Source organism: Artemia sp. Qi Xiang Cuo, chromosome 10 (assembly GCF_049724085.1).
Source record: "Artemia sp. Qi Xiang Cuo chromosome 10, ASM4972408v1, whole genome shotgun sequence".
Classification (NCBI taxonomy): Eukaryota; Metazoa; Arthropoda; class Branchiopoda; order Anostraca; family Artemiidae; genus Artemia; species Artemia sp. Qi Xiang Cuo.
The window spans coordinates 33,455,360-33,473,990 of record NC_142803.1 but is presented as its reverse complement, the minus strand read 5'-3'; the positions used below and the strand labels follow the sequence as shown (position 1 = coordinate 33,473,990).

General features: G+C 32.3%; 1 protein-coding gene across 2 annotated transcripts in view; it reads left to right on the top strand.

Moving 5' to 3' along the window:
- Positions 1-1,457: 1,457 nt before the first annotated feature.
- The window catches only part of Pabp2 (poly(A) binding protein nuclear 1), a 41,182-nt gene continuing 24,008 nt past the window's right edge, over positions 1,458-18,631 (top strand). Inside the window, exon 1 of one of the 2 annotated variants that reach the window (XM_089095364.1) lies at positions 1,458-1,529. Coding sequence is in view for 1 of the 2 variants with exons in the window: in XM_089095362.1 (XP_088951488.1) it covers positions 1,727-1,737 (11 nt within the window). In the remaining variant the exon portion in view is untranslated. Of the gene's footprint in view, positions 1,530-1,711; positions 1,738-18,631 lie in introns of those variants that run through there. The other variant, XM_089095362.1, reaches the window with a different exon arrangement.

Here is an 18,631-nt window from a genome sequence, read left to right as displayed (position 1 = left end):
TGTTTGGATAAATGCTGGGCGTGGAAGGGGTGTTAGTTGCATTCCAATTACTTTCAACTATTCAAAAGGACACTAGCCATTTCAATTTCCAATCAGATGAGCCCTTTTTGAAGTTTCTTATAACGCTTTCTATATGCCCCCAAGGCATAACTTACACCCCTTTCCCTGAGAGCTGTGGGGGGGGGGGGTAGTCATCCTCAAAGACCAAATTTCAAGAACTTTAAACTACGTTGAACAAAATGGCTATCTCAAAATATTGATTGGATGTGTTTGGGGAAGAAGTGGGCGTGAGAGAGGGGTTAGTTGCCCTCCAGTCACTTTCTACTATTAAAAAGGGTACTAGCCCTTTGAATTTCCAATTGAAAGAGCCTTTTTTGAAGTTTCTACGACAGCGCTTTCTATAAAAAAAACCTTATACACCCCAGGGCATAACTTACAACCCTTGCCCTGAGGGCTGTAGGGGAGTGTCCTCCTCAAAAACATAATTTCTATCTGGAAACCAACTACGCTGAACAAAATGGATGTTTTACGCTGTTCCAATCAAAATTTTGATTGGATGTGTTTGGAGAAATGGTGGGCGTGGAAGAGGTGTTAGTTGCATTCCAATCACTTTCGATTATTAAAAAGGGCACAAGCCACTCGAATTTCCAATCGAATGAGCCCTTTTTGAAGTTTCTACGACAACTCCTTCAATGCGAAGTGCCCTGGTCTAAGACCAAGAAACCAAAATAATAATACATTGTGCCAACATCGTTCTTTACTTAGGCAGCGCTATTGCGCTGCCTATTATTAATTAAAAAAAAAGTTTTTCTGATAGAGATAAACTGAGAATATCAAATTTTAAACGAACAAAAATTGTTGCTTCGCAGTTTGTGTACCATATATTTACAATATTAACACAAATAAACTGCCTCGTAATATTTTCCTGAACTTATAGAATTCTAAAAAAAGCTTGCACTTTACTGAAAACTGATCTTACCTCAATTTTTGAGAGAATTAAACCTGTTTACTAAAATTTACTGATTTTGCGAATGATGAAAGACTGTTGAAATCTTTATAAATTAGTATCTGGTTTTCTGCAGGTACTTATTTTTTACTCCTTATCGTTGCTTTGTCACGTAGATTTTGTGTTTTCAGTAAAGCCCTAGTTCTGCATAGTGCTAAAAGCATGGAAAAATCTTTAGTCGGTTTATTTGTGCTAGTTTATCAATGTTACATATGCCGCGAAGCAATAATTTTTGCTCTTTTTTAGTTTCAACTTCGCTCTTTACTTCCAGCTGAAAAACTTTTTTTTGAATTAATGTTAAATTATAGTACAGTGGATCATTGTTGTTATTTGTGTTGTAGCTAGCACGCGACCAATAATTTGTTTTTTTGTTAGTTCTTCATGATTACGTTCAGAGAAATAAGGCGGCCTTATCGTATTACAAGCTCTTACAGTATCTAGATAGATGGCGAAATAGCAACTTGAATTAAAAAGAAAAGACGAAGTATTGCTTTCTATTTGAGGGGTGGTATTTTTAGCCAAGGTATGGTGGAAACTGTGATTTATTCAAGACTAGTTTGAACCACAATCAATTGTTCTATCTATTGATTCGTTTTTTTTTATTTTAAAAATATTGCTCACTTTATTCACAGTGCCATTCCAGCAGCTTTCCTTGCTATCATGATAGCCTAGGTATCCCCAGACTAAGGCTACCTACACACATGGATATTGGGATTTCCCATGTGCATCAGGTAGGAATTAATCCCGCATGGACTTCTTCTGAGAAGAAAACAATGAAATATAGAATGTTTTAGGCTGCATTACTTAACTGGAATCAAGGTAAACTCATTGGTAAATTTTTCACATATCATAGCCTAGGCCTATTATTGACTTAAACAGCATTCACAAGCATGTCTAGCTAGAATCCCATGTCTAGACATGTGTCTAGCCAGAATCCAATGTTTAGGCAACAACTGTTCACATATAAAATTTGGTGCTTAGCTAGACATGCTAGACAAGGTGCTTGGCTAGACATTGAGTTCTAGCCTCTAGAACTCAATGTCTAGGATTTTCAATTACAGCCAATCAGAATGTGTCAAGATCCACTGTTTTCATCATTTTTGTTTACATTTGTAAACTGAAATTTAATTTTTGTTTTCTCATTAATTGTTTTTTTCATTTTAGGCAAATATAGGCTACAACAACAGACATAATAATAAAGCAAGCTAAGGCAATTGTTTTGCTTATCTCATCCATTAGCTTGTGACAGTAAAAATAGGGATTATAATATTTGAAAGTTTTGCCTGCATAAGCTCTGTTGATTGGCTAGAAATGACAATTTGAAACTAAATTTGTAGTTTTAGCTAAGCACCAAATTTTACATGTGAACAGTCATTGCCTAGACATTGGATTCTGGCTAGACACGTTCTAGACATGGGATTCTAGCTAGACATTCTTGTGAACGCCATTTTACAAATAAAGTGAATATACCACTTGATGCCTTTTTTATGCTCTTTACAAATATAATAATCACTTCTATTGGAAATTCAAATTTGAGCCCTTTTTGAGCTATTGAAAATTACAAAAATATAAAAACCTAACCTAGGTACCTTCCCCCCCAAAAAAAACACACTTTAAATATCATATACACAATTAAAACCATGCTATTCATTGTATTTCTCTACAGTGGTGTGTTACATCATCCCATCAAAATGGGTTTTTCATTTAGTCTTCAGTTTGAGATATATAAAAGAGTGGGTAGGAGTACCTGCAAAAAGTGCATAGGAGTACCTGCACAATTTATTGTTACAATTTTCATTTATCCAACTTAATTATGGAAAGTCAGTGCTTGTGGATTAAAAAAAAAATTTATTATGAAACAGTAAGCTTAAAACAGATGTTTTAAACCTTTTTACACCCTATATATTTTTATATTTTTGTCATTTTCAAGAGCTCAAAAAGGACTTAAATTTGAATTTCTGATAGAACTGATTATTGTATTTGTAAAGAGCATAAAAAAAGGCATTGAGTAATATATTCACTTTATTTGTAAGTTAACAATATGATTTGCAAAAACTTTACCAACTCATCACAGTAAATATTTGTTAGTTTATATTATTGACTTAGGAATAAAGTGAACATACCACTTGATGCCTTTTATTATGTTCTTTACAAATATAATAATTGCTTCTATTGGAAATACAAGTTTACCCACCCCCACCCCCTGGTACTTATGCAGTATAGGCTATCTTACACACTGCTGTATACTGTATCAGGAAATACAAAGGAAACCAGTCAAATGGGTATCTGCAATTGAGAAATGGGTTGAAAAGTGTAGTTTGTCATTGTGTTTACACTATTTAAACTATTGTTTTTTGGGGTTTAGGGGGGGAGGTACCTATGTTAGGGGAGGTCACATATTAGGGGGTAGGGTGGATAAATTTGAATTTCCAATTGTAGTGATTATTATATTCATAAAGAGCATAAAAAAGGCATCAAGTAGTATGTTGACTTTATTTGTAAGTCAATAATATGAATGCCATGAATTAGCCCTCATCACTTCAATCAATCAATTTATTAATACTAAAAACAAAACAATTACAAACTTAAAATTTATACATGCCCAAGAAGCTCAGCTTGTAAAGGGCCAGCAAAACAAATAAGACACTATTATAAAGCACATAAAAAAAAACAAAAAAAAAATGGATGAGAGACACTTATGAAAATAGGAGAATTAACTGGAAACTTCACAAATAACTGAAAAAAATTATAAACGAAGAAGAGATTTGAAATTAAGATTAAATATAAAAAAAATCAGAGAAATATATTGAATGAAAAAAAAGACATATAAATGTGGAAGGAATGCAAAAAAAAAGGGGGAAAATACTATACAGGAAATACCCAGTGAGAAACTGCCTTTGCAGAAAGAGATAGAGGGACATCAGGAGGGATGGAGTTCCATAGTAAAATAGATTGATAAACAGGAGACCTCTGACCTGCTGTTGATGATTGCTTAGGTAAAATGAATCTGCAATAAGAGCTACGTAAAAAAGAAAAGTACCTACCTGAGCCTGACAGTAAGAAAAACTGCTGCAGGGGCGGTGGAAGTTTACATTGAAAAGCAGAATGCGCTAAATAAAGGTAACTTTTACCCACAATACAATCCAGCGGACCTATCCCGGTATCATTATAAAGATGAGAGGAAGGGTAAAATTGAGGTAGACGAAAAGTAGCCTTCACCGCCCTATTTTGGGCTCTTTGAAGGGAGCAGAGAAGAGATTTGTTAGTACTACCCCAGACAGAACAGCAATAAGAAAGGTGAGGAAAAATAAAAGCATAATAAAGAGAAAGCATAACATCTGGGGGAAGAAATGAGTTAACCCTGTATAACATTGAAGATTGGCAGAGTACAAGGGAACGGGTATGAGTTATATGAGATTTAAAAGAAAGAAAACAGTCAAGATACACACCAAGAAATTTCACTATAGTAGCTTGCAGTATAATATCATTTCCATAAGTCAGGACGGTTGGTTCCCTTGCATCTCTCATACAATAAGGGGTTCTGAAGTGTACAATGGCACTTTTTTGGCTGTTGAGAGTCATAGCATTTGACCAGCACCAATCTTTTACTTTATAAAGAAGACCTTTAGCTAGGGAAGTGGCAGATGGCAGGTCCACTGCAGCAATGAAAAAGTTACTGCCATCAGCAAAAAGAATAGGGTGCACAAGGGGATGAAGACCATCAACAATATCATTAATATAGATTAAAAGCAGGTGTGGTCCAAACACACAACCCTGTGGGATACCTTTTAAAATAGGCAAGGCAGAGGAAGAAGTACCATTAACCAAAACATACTGAGATCTCCCTGGGAGGTAAGACCTAAACCATTTAGGAGGGACTCCATGCACTCCAAATGAAGATAATTTAGACAAAAGAACAGAGTGAACAACCAATATCAAATGCCTTTGAAAAGTCAAGAAATAGACCCAAAACACACAAGCCCTTGTTAAGGTTAACATGCACAAACTCTGTTGCATCTGAAAGTGCATGCAAGGTAGAAAAACTGGGACAAAAGCCATACTGATGGTTAGTTATGAGAGAATTACCTGCAGTCGTATTAGTACTAAATACAAATAGAGAGAGTCTACAATACACTACTTTTTCAACAACCTTAGAAATTACAGGAAGGAGAGAAATAGGTCTATAGTTTGAAATTAGAGATGAATCACCTTTTTTAAACAAAGGTACAACATTAGCAACCTTAAATGAATGAGGAAAAACACCACAAGAAAGAGAGAGGTTAGTTATGTGTGAGATGGGGTTAGAAACAAACTGACCAATTTTTTAAAGAACATTACAGCTCAAACCAAAACCATCAACTGAATGGCTGCTTGAAAGCTGAGAAATAATAATAGAAATTTCGGTATCACTGCATGGAAAAAGGAAAAATGACTTTTCTGCTAAGGGAAAACTACTTACTCTGCTGTAGGATGGATTAGGAACTGAAGGAAGTGAGGTGAAATACGAATTGAAGGCGCTTGCTGAAGAATTTTTGTCCACAAAAGATCCATCAGCTTTCCTGTAGCGACAAGGGGGGACTGTTTGAGTTTCTTGCGGAAAAGAGCTTCATTAACTACAGTCCAAACCTTTCGCAAATTCCCCTTACACTCATCAATTCAACGCAAAAAATATAGCTTTTTGGCTGCACATACTGAAGAAGTAAGCACATTTTTATAAAGTTTATACTTCAAAAGATCATCCTGTGTCTTACTTTTACATGCAGCCTTGACCAGAGACACCTTCATATGTGTAGCATTGATCAGACCTCTAGACATCCATGGACATTTAGGTATGGAATTCCTTGGCCTCTTTCTAAGAGGAAAATGCTTATCCAACAGAGCTCCCATATGACACAAAAATAAATTTGTTGCACAATCAACATCATTAGCTTCAAGAACACTAGACCAATCATTACTCTGAGGACTATGTATTAAATTAGAAAATTCTTTATCTGTGGAAGTTCTAAAAGAAGACTCACCCCGCTCATCCACAGCAATCTCAGTTTGAGGCACAAAAAGTGAAACATAAATAGGGAAGTGATCAGAAAGATCAGCGAAAACAAGACCAGAAGAAAATTTCAAATCAGAAGAATGAGAATTGAAAATATTGTCTATTAAAGTGGCAGAATTTCTAGTAGGGTCAACACAAGAAGGACAAAAAATTGAAGGAAGTAGACCAGCAGAAGAAAGCACATCAAAGAGATGGTCACAATCATCACTTGATCCAATATTTAACATATTACAATTAAAATCTCCCAAAACACAAATACGTTTTTTAGAGAAAGACCCCACACAAGAAAGTTGATCAAGCAAATCACAGAACAAATGTGTAGGAAAAGGAGGGGCTTATAAAACAAACAAACAGTGTCACATGCAAACTGGCTTTTCAGACCAATAACAAGAGAATAAACTGTCCTTCTATTTGACACTACTGATGTAAACAAGGATTCAAGGTCAGACCTTCTTCTAAACTCAATATCAGACTTTATAAATAAAGAAATACCTCCTGAGCACTTTGTTACCATTCTGGGGATATGAAAAACAACATAACCATGCATATCATAGGCTGTAAAATTTTCACCATCAGATAACCATGTTTCTGTTGATTCTAGCTAAGATTATAAAATATTAAATGTTTAGCCTACTAGAAACACTGGTAAAATTCTAGCTTGGCTGCTCTTTCCTATTTTGGAAAGAGGTTTGGAAAATGAAACTATAAAAAATAAATCTAGGGCCAAAAGCATACTCTGGGAAAGTATTGCCAAGTTTCTATGTTAATCCTCTTCTGATTTCTAAGTCTTAGAAATTAGTAAATTCCTAGATGGCACTATAATTTCGCTAAGATGAAAGGGTAAAATGTCATTTGATGCCTTTTTTGCTCTTTCATAATTCAATAATTGCTTCTGGGGCTAATTGCATCTTTAGCCCTTAAAGGGGCCCCAAAGGTATTTATATGAATTATGAAAGAGCATAAAAAAGCATCAAATGGTGTTTTCACTTTCATCCTAGCTAAATTATATGACTGTTTTGCGACAGATAAAAAAACCTTTTTCTTGAAAGTAAAGGCCCTGAAGATAAACTTTGAAGTATATGACTAATATGTATTATTAGTCAAATACTTCAACACAGTTTCTTTGATGCTCATCTTTTTTCTTCTTTGTTTGCATATATGGTGAACCTAGAAAAAAGTTTTTCTAGTCAGTAAAGGCTTAAATTTATGTATCATCAAATATACTTACCTTAAATTGATTCTTTTCATCTTTGTGGTTCAATTTTGAAGTATATGACTATTATGTATTATTAGTCAGATACTTCAACACAAATTTCTTCTGACACTCATCCCTTGCCTTCTTTGTTGGTATATATGGGGAACAGAGAGAGAAAAAAACACCTTGTTCTTGAAAGTAAAGGTCTAAGTGAACCTCCTCAAATTAATTGTTTTCCTCTTGGTGAATAAACTTTGAAGTATATGACTAATATGTATTTTTAGTCAGATACTTCAACATAGAGTTTCTTTGATGCTCATGTTTTGTCTTCTTTGTTGGCATACATGGTGAACCTAGAAAAAAGTTTTTCTGGTTAGTAAAGGCTTAAATGTAATTTGTCATAAAATATATTTACCTTAAATTGATTCTTTTCATCTTTATGGTTCAATTTTGAAGTATATGACTAATATGTATCATTAGTCAGATATTTGAGCACAAATATCTTCAGACAGTCAGCCCTTGGCTTCTTTGTTGGTATATATAGGGAACAGAGAAAGAGATAAAAAAAAAACCTTGGTATTGAAAGTAAAGGTCTAAGTAAACCTCCTAAAATTAATTGTTTTCCTCTTGGTGGCTAAATTTTTAAGTATATGTCTAATATGTATTTTTAGTCGGATACTTCAACATAGAGTTTCTGTGATGCTCATCTTTTGTCTTCTTTGTTGGCATATATAGTGAACCTAGAAAAAAGTTTTTCTGGTTAGTAGAGGCTTAAATGTAACTTATCTTCAAATATATTTACCTTAAATTGATTCTTTTCATCTTTGTGGTTCAATTTTGAAGTATATGACTAATATACATCATTAGTCAGATATTTCAGCACAAATATCTTCTGACAGTCAGCCCTTGGCCTCTTTGTTGGTATATATAGGGAACAGAGAGAGAGTAAAAAAACTTGTTCTTGAAAGTAAAGGCCAAAGTGAACCTGCTCAAATTGATTGTTTTCCTCTTGGTGGATAAACTTTGAAGCACATGACTAATATGTTTTATTAGTCACATACTTCAACACAGAGTTGCTTTGATGCTCTTCTTCTGTCTTCTTTGTTGGCGTATATGGTGTACAGAGAGAAAAACAACCTTTTTCTTGAAAGTAAAGGCCTAAGTGAACCTTCTCAAATTGATTGTTTTCATCTTCATGGAGTAACTGTGAAATATATGACTAATATGTATTATTAGTCAGATATTTCAATACAGATTTCCTTTGACAGTCAGCCCTTTTCTTCTTTTTTTGGTATAAATGGTGAACAGATAAAAAAAATAACCCTTTTCTTGAAAGTAAAGGCCTAGATGAACCTCCAAATAAGTTGTTTTCGTCTAGGTGGATAAACTTCGAAGTATATCACTAATATGTATTACTATTCATATCCTTCAACACAGATTTACTTTGATGCTCATCTTTTATCTTCTTTGTTGGCATATATGGTAAACCTAGAAAAGAATGTTTTTCTGGTTAGTAATATATCAAATATACTTACCTTTAATTCATTGTTTTCATCTTATTGGTTCAATATGGAATTATATGACTAATATGTATTATTAGTCAGATACTTCAACATAGAGTTTCTTTGATGCTCATCTTTTGTCTTCTTTGTTGGCATATATGGTGAACCTAGAAAAAAGTTTTTCTGGTTAGTAGAGGCTTAAATTTAATTTATCTTCAAATATATTTACCTTAAATTGATTCTTTTCATCTTTGTGGTTCAATTTTGAAGTATATGACTAATATGTATTATTATTCAGATACTTCAACACAGAGTTTCTTTGATGCTCATCTTTTGTATTCTTTGTTGGCATATATAGTGAACCTAGAAACAAGTTTTTCTTGTAAGTAAAGGCTTAAATGAACTGTATCATCAAATATACTTACCTTAAATTGATCCTTTTCATCTTTGCAGTTCAATTTTGAAGTGTATTACTATTGTATTATTAGTCAGAAATTTTGACACAAATTTCCTTTGACAGTCAACCCTTGTCTTCCTTTTTGGTATATATTGTGAACAGAGAAAAAAAAACCTTGCTCTTGAAAATAAAGGTCTAAGTGAACCTTCTCAAATTAATTGTTTTCATCTTGGTGGATAAACTTTGAAGTATATGACTAATATGTATTATTAGTCAGATACTTCAACACAGAGTTTCTTTGATGCTCATCTTTTTTCTTCTTTGTTGGCATATACGGTGAACCTAGAAAAAAAGTTTTTCTTGTAAGTAAAGGCTTAAATGTAATGTATCTTCAAATATACTTACCTTAAATTGATTCTTTTCATCTTTGTGGTTCAATTTTCAAGTATACGACTATTATGTATTTTTAGTCAGATACTTCAACATAGAGTTTCTGTGATGCTCGTGTTTTGTCTTCTTTTTTGGCATATATAGTGAACCTAGAAAAAAGTTTTTCTGGTAAGTAAAGGCTTAAATGAACTGTATCATCAAATATACTTACCTTAAATTGATCCTTTTCATCTTTGCAGTTCAATTTTGAAGTGTATTACTATTGTATTATTAGTCAGAAATTTTGACACAAATTTCCTTTGACAGTCAACCCTTGTCTTCCTTTTTGGTATATATTGTGAACAGAGAAAAAAAAACCTTGCTCTTGAAAATAAAGGTCTAAGTGAACCTTCTCAAATTAATTGTTTTCCTCTTGGTGGCTAAACTTTGAAGTATATGACTAATATGTATTATTAGTCAGATACTTCAACATAGAGTTTCTTTGATGCTCATCTTTTGTCTTCTTTGTTGGCATATATGGTGAACCTAGAAAAAGTTTTTCTGGTTAGTAAAGGCTTAAATGTAATTTATCTTCAAATATATTTACCTTAAATTGATTCTTTTCATCTTTATGGTCCAATTTTGAAGTATATGACTATTATGTATCATTAGTCAGATACTTGAACACAAATTTCTTCTGACACTCAGCCCTTGCCTTCTTTGTTGGTATATATGGGGAACAGAGAGAGAAAAAAAAACCTTGCTCTTGAAAGTAAAGGTCTAAGTGAACCTTCTCAAATTAATTGTTTTCTTCTTGGTGGATAAACTTTGAAGTATATCCTTTTCTTCTTTTTTTGTATATATGGTGAACAGAGAAAAAAACAACCTTTTTCTTGAAAGTAAAGGCCTAAATGAACCTCCAAATAAATTGTTTTCATCTTGGTGGATAAACTTTGAAGTAAATGATTAATATGTCTTACTATTCAGATACTTCAACATAGAGTTTCTTTGATGCTCATCTTTTGTCTTCTTTGTTGGCATACACGGTGAACCTAGAAAAAAGTTTTTCTGGTTAGTAGAGGCTTAAATGTAATGTATCATCAAATATACTTACCTTAAATTGATTCTTTTCATCTTTATGGTTCAATTTTGAAGTATATGACTAATATGTAGTGTTAGTCAGATATTTGAACACAAATTTCTTCAGACAGTCAGCCCTTGGCTTCTTTTTTGGTATATATGGAGAACACAGAGAGAAAAAAAAAACCTTGTTCTTGAAAGTAAAGGTCTAAGTAAACCTCCTCAAATTAATTGTTTTTCTCTTGGTGGTTAAACTTTGAAGTATATGACTAATATGTATTATTAGTCAGATACTTCAACACAAATTTTTTCTGACAGTCATCCCTTGGCTTCTTTGTTGGTATATATAGGGAACAGAAAAAGAGAAAAAAAAACCTTGTTCTTGAAAGTAAAGGTCTAAGTGAACCTCCTCAAATTAATTGTTTTCCTCTTGGTGGTTAAACTTTGAAGTATACGACTATTATGTATTATTAGTCAGATACTTCATCACAGAGTTTCTTTGATGCTCGTCTTTTGTCTTCTTTGTTGGCATATATAGTGAACCTAGAAACAAGTTTTTCTGGTTAGTAAAGGCTTAAATTTAATGTATCTTCAAATATACCTACCTTAAATTGATTCTTTTCATCTTTGTTTTTCAATTTTGAAGTATATGACTATTATGTATTATTAGTCAGATACTTCAACACAAATTTCTTCTGACAGTCAGCCCTTGGCTTCTTTGTTGGTATATATGGGGAACAGAGAGAGAAAAAAAAACCTTGTTCTTGAAAGTAAAGGTCTAAGTAAACCTCCTAAAATTAATTGTTTTTCTCTTGGTGAATAAACTTTGAAGTATATGACTAATATGCATTATTTGTCAGATACTTCAAGATATTTGAACACAAATTTCTTCAGACAGTCAGCCCTTGGCATCTTTGTTGGTATATATGGAGAACACAGAGAGAAAAAAAACCTTGTTCTTGAAAGTAAAGGTCTAAGTGAACCTCCTCAAATTAATTGTTTTCCTCTTGGTGATTAAACTTTGAAGTATATGACTAATATGTATTATTAGTCAGATATTTCAACACAAATTTTTTCTGACAGTCAGCCCTTGGCTTCTGTGTTGGTAAATATAGGGAACAGAGAGAGAGAAAAAAAAACCTTGTTCTTGAAAGTAAAGGTCTAAGTGAACCTCCTCAAATTAATTGTTGTCCTCTTGGTGGCTAAATTTTTAAGTATACGTCTATTATGTATTTTTAGTCGGATACTCCAACACAGTTTCTGTGATGCTCGTGTTTCGTCTTCTTTGTTGGCAGACACAGTGAAACGAGAAACAAGTTTTTATTGGTAGTAGAGTCTTAAATTTAACTTATCTTAAAATATACTTTAATAAAATTGATTAGTTTACTCTTTGTTTTTCAATTTTGAAGTATATGACTAATATGTATCATTAGTCAGATATTTCAGCACAAATATCTTCTGACAGTCAGCCCTTGGCTTCTTTGTTGGTATATATGGGGAACAGAGAGAGAAAAAAAAACCTTGTTCTTGAAAGTAAAGGTCTAAGTAAACCTCCTCAAATTAATTGTTTTCCTCTTGGTGAATAAACTTTGAAGTATATGACTAATATGTATTATTAGTCAGATACTTCAACATAGAGTTTCTTTGATGCTCATCTTTTGTCTTTATTGTTGGCATATATAGTGAGCCTAGAAAATAAGTTTTTTCTGGTTAGTAAAGGCTTAAATGTAATGTATCATCAAATATATTTACCTTAAATTGATTCTTTTCATCTTTATGGTCCAATTTTGAAGTATATGACTAAAATGTACCGTTAGTCAGATATTTGAGCACAAATATCTTCAGACAGTCATCCCTTGGCTTCTTTTTTGGTATATATAGGGAAAATAGAGAGAAAAAAACCTTGTTCTTGAAAGTAAAGGTCTAAGTAAACCTCCTAAAATTAATTGTTTTTCTCTTGGTGGCTAAACTTTGAAGTATATGACTAATATGTATTATTAGTCAGATACTTCAACATAGAGTTTCTTTGATGCTCATCTTTGTCTGCTTTGTTGGCATATACGGTGAACCTAGAAAAAAGTTTTTCTGGTTAGTAAAGGCTTAAATGTAATTTATCTTAAAATATACTTCCCTTAAATTGATCCTTTCCATCTTTCTGGTTCAATTTTGAACTATATGACTAATATACATTATTAGTCAGATATTTCAACACAAATTTCTTCTGACAGTCAGCCCTTGGCCTTTTTGTTGGTATATATGGGAACAGAGAGAGAAAAAAAAAACCTTGTTCTTGAAAGTAAAGGCCAAAGTGAACCTGCTCAAATTGAGTGTTTTCCTCTTGGTGGATAAACTTTGAAGCACATGACTAATATGTAGTCACATACTTCAACACAGAGTTGCTTTGATGCTCTTCTTCTGTCTTCTTTGTTGCGTATATGGTGAACCTAGAAAAAAGTTTTTCTGCTTAGTAATGGCTTAAATGAATTGTATTATCAAATATACGTACCTTAAATTGATCCTTTTCAGCTTTGTGGTTCAGTTTTAAAGTATATGACTAATATGTATTTTCAGTCAGATATTTCAACATAAATTTCCTTGGACAGTCAGCCCTTGTCTTCTTTTTTGGTATATATGGTGTACAGAGAGAAAAACAGCCTTTTTCTTGAAATTAAAGGCCTAGGTGAACCTTCTCAAATTGATTGTTTTCATCTTGATGGAGTAACTGTGAAATATATGACTAATATGTATTATTAGTCAGATATTTCAATACAGATTTCCTTTGACAGTCAGCCCTTGTCTTCTTTTTTGGTATATATGGTGTACAGAGAGAAAAACAACCTTTTTCTTGAAATTAAAGGCCTAGGTGAACCTTCTCAAATTGATTGTTTTCATCTTGATGGAGTAACTGTGAAATATATGACTAATATGTATTATTAGTCAGATATTTCAATACAGATTTCCTTTGACAGTCAGCCCTTTTCTTCTTTTTTGGTATAAATGGGGAACAGATAAAAAAACAACCCTTTTCTTGAAAGTAAAGGCCTAAATGAACTTCCAAATAAGTTGTTTTCGTCTAAGTGCATAAACTTTGAAGTATATGACTAATATGTATTACTATTCAGATACAACACAGATTTACTTTGATACTCATCTTTTGTCTTCTTTGTTGGCACATATGGTAAACCTAGAAAAGAATGTTTTTCTGGTTCGTAATATATCAAATATACTTACCTTAAATTCATTGTTTTCATCTTATTGGTTCAATGTTGAATTATATGACTAATATGTATTATTAGTCAGATATTTCAACACCAATTTCCTTTGACAGTCAGCCCTTGTCTTCTTTTTTTGTATACATGGTGAACAGAGAAAAAACAACAACCTTTTTCTTGAAAATAAAGGCCCAAGTGAACCTCCTCAAATTGATTGGTTTCATCTTGGTTGATATGTAGTATTAGCCTGATACTTCAACACAGAGTTTCTTTGATGCTCGTCTTTTGTCTTCTTTGTTGGCATACATAGTGAACCTAGAAAAAAGTTTTTCTGGTTAGTAAAGGCTTAAATGTAATTTATCTTCAAATATACTACCTTAAATTGATTCTTTTCATCTTTGTGGTTCAATTTTGAAGTATATGACTATTATGTATTATTAGTCAGATACTTCAACACAAAGTTCCTTTGTTGCTCATCCTTCGTCTTCTTTGTCAACATATGTATATGGTGAATCTAGAAAAAAGTTTTTCGTTAGTAAAGGCTTAAATGAAATGTATCATCAAATATACTTACTTTGAATTGATCCTTTTCATCTTTGTGGATAAATTTTGAAGTATATGACTAATATGTATTATTAGTCAGATACTTCAACACAAAGTGCCTTTGTTGCTCATCCTTTGTCTTCTTTGTTGACATATATGGTGAACCTAGAAGAAAAGTTTCTGGTAGGTAAAGGCTTAAATGAATGGTATCATCAAGTATACTTACCTTAAATTGATCCTTTTCATATTTGTGGGCCTGTTTCCAAGCATTTGACTAATATGTATGATTAGTCAGATACTTCAACACAAGTTCCTTTGTTGCTCATCTATTGTCTTCTTTGTTGACATATATGGTGAACCTAGAAAATATTTTTCTGGTGAAGGATTAAATGGATAGTATCATCCAATATACTTACCCTAATTTAATCCTTTTCATCTTTGTGGATAAATTTTTGAAGTATATTACTAATATGTATTATTATTCAGATACTTCATCACTAAGTTTGATTCTTATCTTAAATTGATTATTTTCATCTTTGTGACTCAGTTTTGAAGCATATGACTAATGTGAAATATTTGTCAGGTACTTCAAGACAAAGTTCCTTTGACAGTCAGCTTGTGACTTCTTTGTTTGTTGTTTTCATAAGTAAATGCCTAATGGACCTTATTATAAATTTCTTTGCCTGAAACTCATCCTCCCATCTTCTTGGATTAATTTTGAAGTACGTGACTAATTTGTATAATTAATTGGTGATTATTATGCATGGGATATGAAGTTGTGGTGCTTCTGCATTATTCAGTACACACTCGAGAAATGAAGTTTGGTTAATCATAATGAAATATACCGAAATAGGATGGAAATACAGTACTTTAACAACAAAATTATGAAAACTACAACAAAGGATTTTGGTGGGGGGGGGGGGAGCAAAGAACCCATTATATTAAATACCTAACCTAACCCAATTACAATACTATCTCTATATATTGAATATTTAATTTAAAAAAACATAGCTACAGCTTAGTTTTCAACTGAACCTAAGCTAATTTTCTTTGGATATTGCCAGCCAAAAACCGGTTATTGTCTTATCTGTAGATCCACATTCTTGAGTGTGTACCTAATAATCCATAAGTACCGAAGTTGTTTTTATGCTCATCCGTTTTCTTCTTTGCTAATGTATTAGATAGACCTAGGAAAAATGTCTTTAAAACTTGAATTACAATTATAAATTATAACCACATACCTGAAACTGATTCTTCTCTATCTTCATGACTTATCTTGATGCTTTTTTCGGACTTTTGTTATTATTCATATACTTTAAGAACCGCCACATTTCATAGACCTCAGCATACTTTCAAACTGTCTAAACATTATCTAACAAGAAATTGAGTTTTGATTTGCTGTGTTTGGAATACATAAACCACTTCCTTTGATATCAGTGCTGGACTTTTTTCTCGTGAAAGCTTTTAAGAAACTAAATTGATCAATAGTTTGCCTCTCAATATGTACCCTATTATGACGTCACTCCTTTTCAAATTATGACGTCATAAGAGTAAAGAAGATGATGTCACTTCATTTCTGACCCTCGAATTTTCTATACAGGGAACAGAAAGTATTTATCATAATGGTTACATTTGTGACTTTAACCTATTTTTACTATTGTTTAAGGGCACTTTTTATCATAATTTTTCCTTTGATCCTTTTTCATACAAACAAATAGAACATTGATTCCTAAATGAAGTTTTTAGATTAGACATTTCTAATTTTGAAGCAATATTCTGAGCTAATGAACCAATAGATAATTTAACTGTTGATTTTATATTTAATAAAATAATTTAAATATGTAATAAATAAAACAATATAAGTAAAATATTTTAAAATTAAATAAACGAAACATGTAAAACAATTTAAAAGATAATATAATTCTATAATAATTTAACTTTTGACAGAGATGCATTAAAAAGGAAGGAAGTTTTGATAAACAATTGCTGATACCCAACTGATGAAACTAGATTTATTATCTAAATTTAATTTTGTTAATTCCAGGGAGTCTCAAGAATGTTTAATTTACAAATATTAATGATAATAAATGAAAAACTGTTTAGAATATACTTTGTTTTCAATAAAGCACATATGACATTCTGACCTTCCGAGGGTTTAGGAGGGTGGTAGCCCAACTTTTATTGGTGGTTTAATTTGCATTCGTTTTAGGATACTTCTATTCATCCACAACAGTACCTCTTATCTTTGTGTTTGATTGTTCATTTTTATTGTTCATTTTTATTCCTGTCTGGTTTCGGTGTCATTAGTTAATTTATTGTAATTTCTTTTTGTTTTAAGTTTAGATTATCACATTGTTTTGTTTCTGCGTGTTTTAGGTTTTGATTTGCTCTTTTACTTTTCTTTAAAAAACTTTTCCTTATTTGGAAAATTTTTTTTTTAAAGAACAATTTTAAACTAAGATTGTAGTCAGCTAATCCTAACTATCTAATACCATCAAGATCATGTCGAAGATTAGGAACCTGAAGTACATGTTTATGAAAGATACATTTTAATGAAAATATTTGTCTGTGATCATGCACTGTCAAAGTAGGCTGGTGGTGGTGTTACTCTAAGCCACAGTTTATATAATTATCCAGTATGATCTTTCCCTATCTCACCCATTATAAAAACCCGGACCGAGGTGCGAGTGCTCCAGAGAACGTTTTTGCAGATATAAACATAAGCGGCATTAGATCTTTTCACGGGTAGACAAAGAATACGGAACAAGGAACAAGTAGTGACAAAACCACTTGACCGGCTCAACCAATAAGTGGACAATAAGTACAGAAATAAGTGGGAGGAGCTTTTTGTTCGCACCGAGAATGAAGAGCCAGAAATCATCTGCGGTAAACTTACTGGATAATTATATAAACTGTGCTCTAAGCCTTATACAAAGCTTCTGATCTTTTCAATTTGGCTTTGCTAGCCAGGTGTTACAACTGTTTGTGAGAAACAAGCCCAAGAAATAATGGCTAATCTACAAAATCAGAACACTTGTGTGTACTCGTGTAGAGAGCCTAGGCTAAATCTGGCCTTGTTGGAGGGACCTTGTAATGGCAGTAATTATTATCCTTGGAAAGAACATTGAATGGATAATTTTATGGTATATTCCTTTTTTTTCCTGTATTATTTCTGTTTTATAAGCAACCTCAACCCAAAAGAGACATAGCTGGATTTTCAGGTACACAGTGCAAATGTCAGTTTTTGTAACCTTCCCACCCTCTCCCCCAGGGTGATTTTTTCAATGAATCAATAGAAAAAATTTAATTGTGTAAAGAAAAACTTGAGTACCCCTCTAGGGAGATGTCAGCTTCTTATACAGTTTTAGCTGCTCTTCAAGACTGCTAACAGGAAAAAAGACGAAAAAAAGTACAAAGGACATTGAAAATGAAATTTTTTTGTTTGAATTTGTTAAGTGGAAATTTATTCGACCATAATTATCTTTGAAAAATGAGGTAAATTGGAAATTCAACTTTTAATAAAAAAAAAGGTTAAAAAACAGAAAAAAATCAAGCTAACGACATTTGACACCAAACAACTTAAGAGGGTGTAGATTTCCCTTGGATGTATAGTAGTCTTTCGAAATCAACAGATTGGTTAATTTTTTAGTTTTATAGATAAAAATCACTGTCAAATTTTAAACAGTTAGATTTGCTTATTCACTTTCACAATTCAACAGGACAACACTGACAAAAAATTTGTACTGCCCTAAAAACTTTATAATTTTGAGACAACCAAATGAAATTCTTAGAAAATCATGGTTTTCAGGTAAGTATAGTATTACATTAAACACTTCTTTTAATAAAATGGTAGATTGAGATGTATATGTCTACAGGGGGGGGGTAATCATAAGATTAAGGGTGTCTATAGGATGGGGATGAGGATGAGGATTGCTTCAGCCCTCTAAATGATCAAAAATTGTGCAAGTTTTATATTCATATGAATTATAATAATATAAATAAAGACCGAGAATTATAGAGATTTCTAAATAATATTATTGAGAATCCTCTCAGATTTTTATATCAAAATTACCGTACAAAACTACAGCTGATCAAACTTTTTGACTGAATATTCAAATTTTATCTAATTTTTCCACATAATCCCACATATTTCTTCAGCAAGAAAGCTAAAAAAAAAAATTCTACCTCTAACCCATTATGAAACTCTGCCAATTCAGAACTGAACAGAAATTATATTAAAAAAATGCTTTCAAAGAAAATTAAAGAACCACATTAAA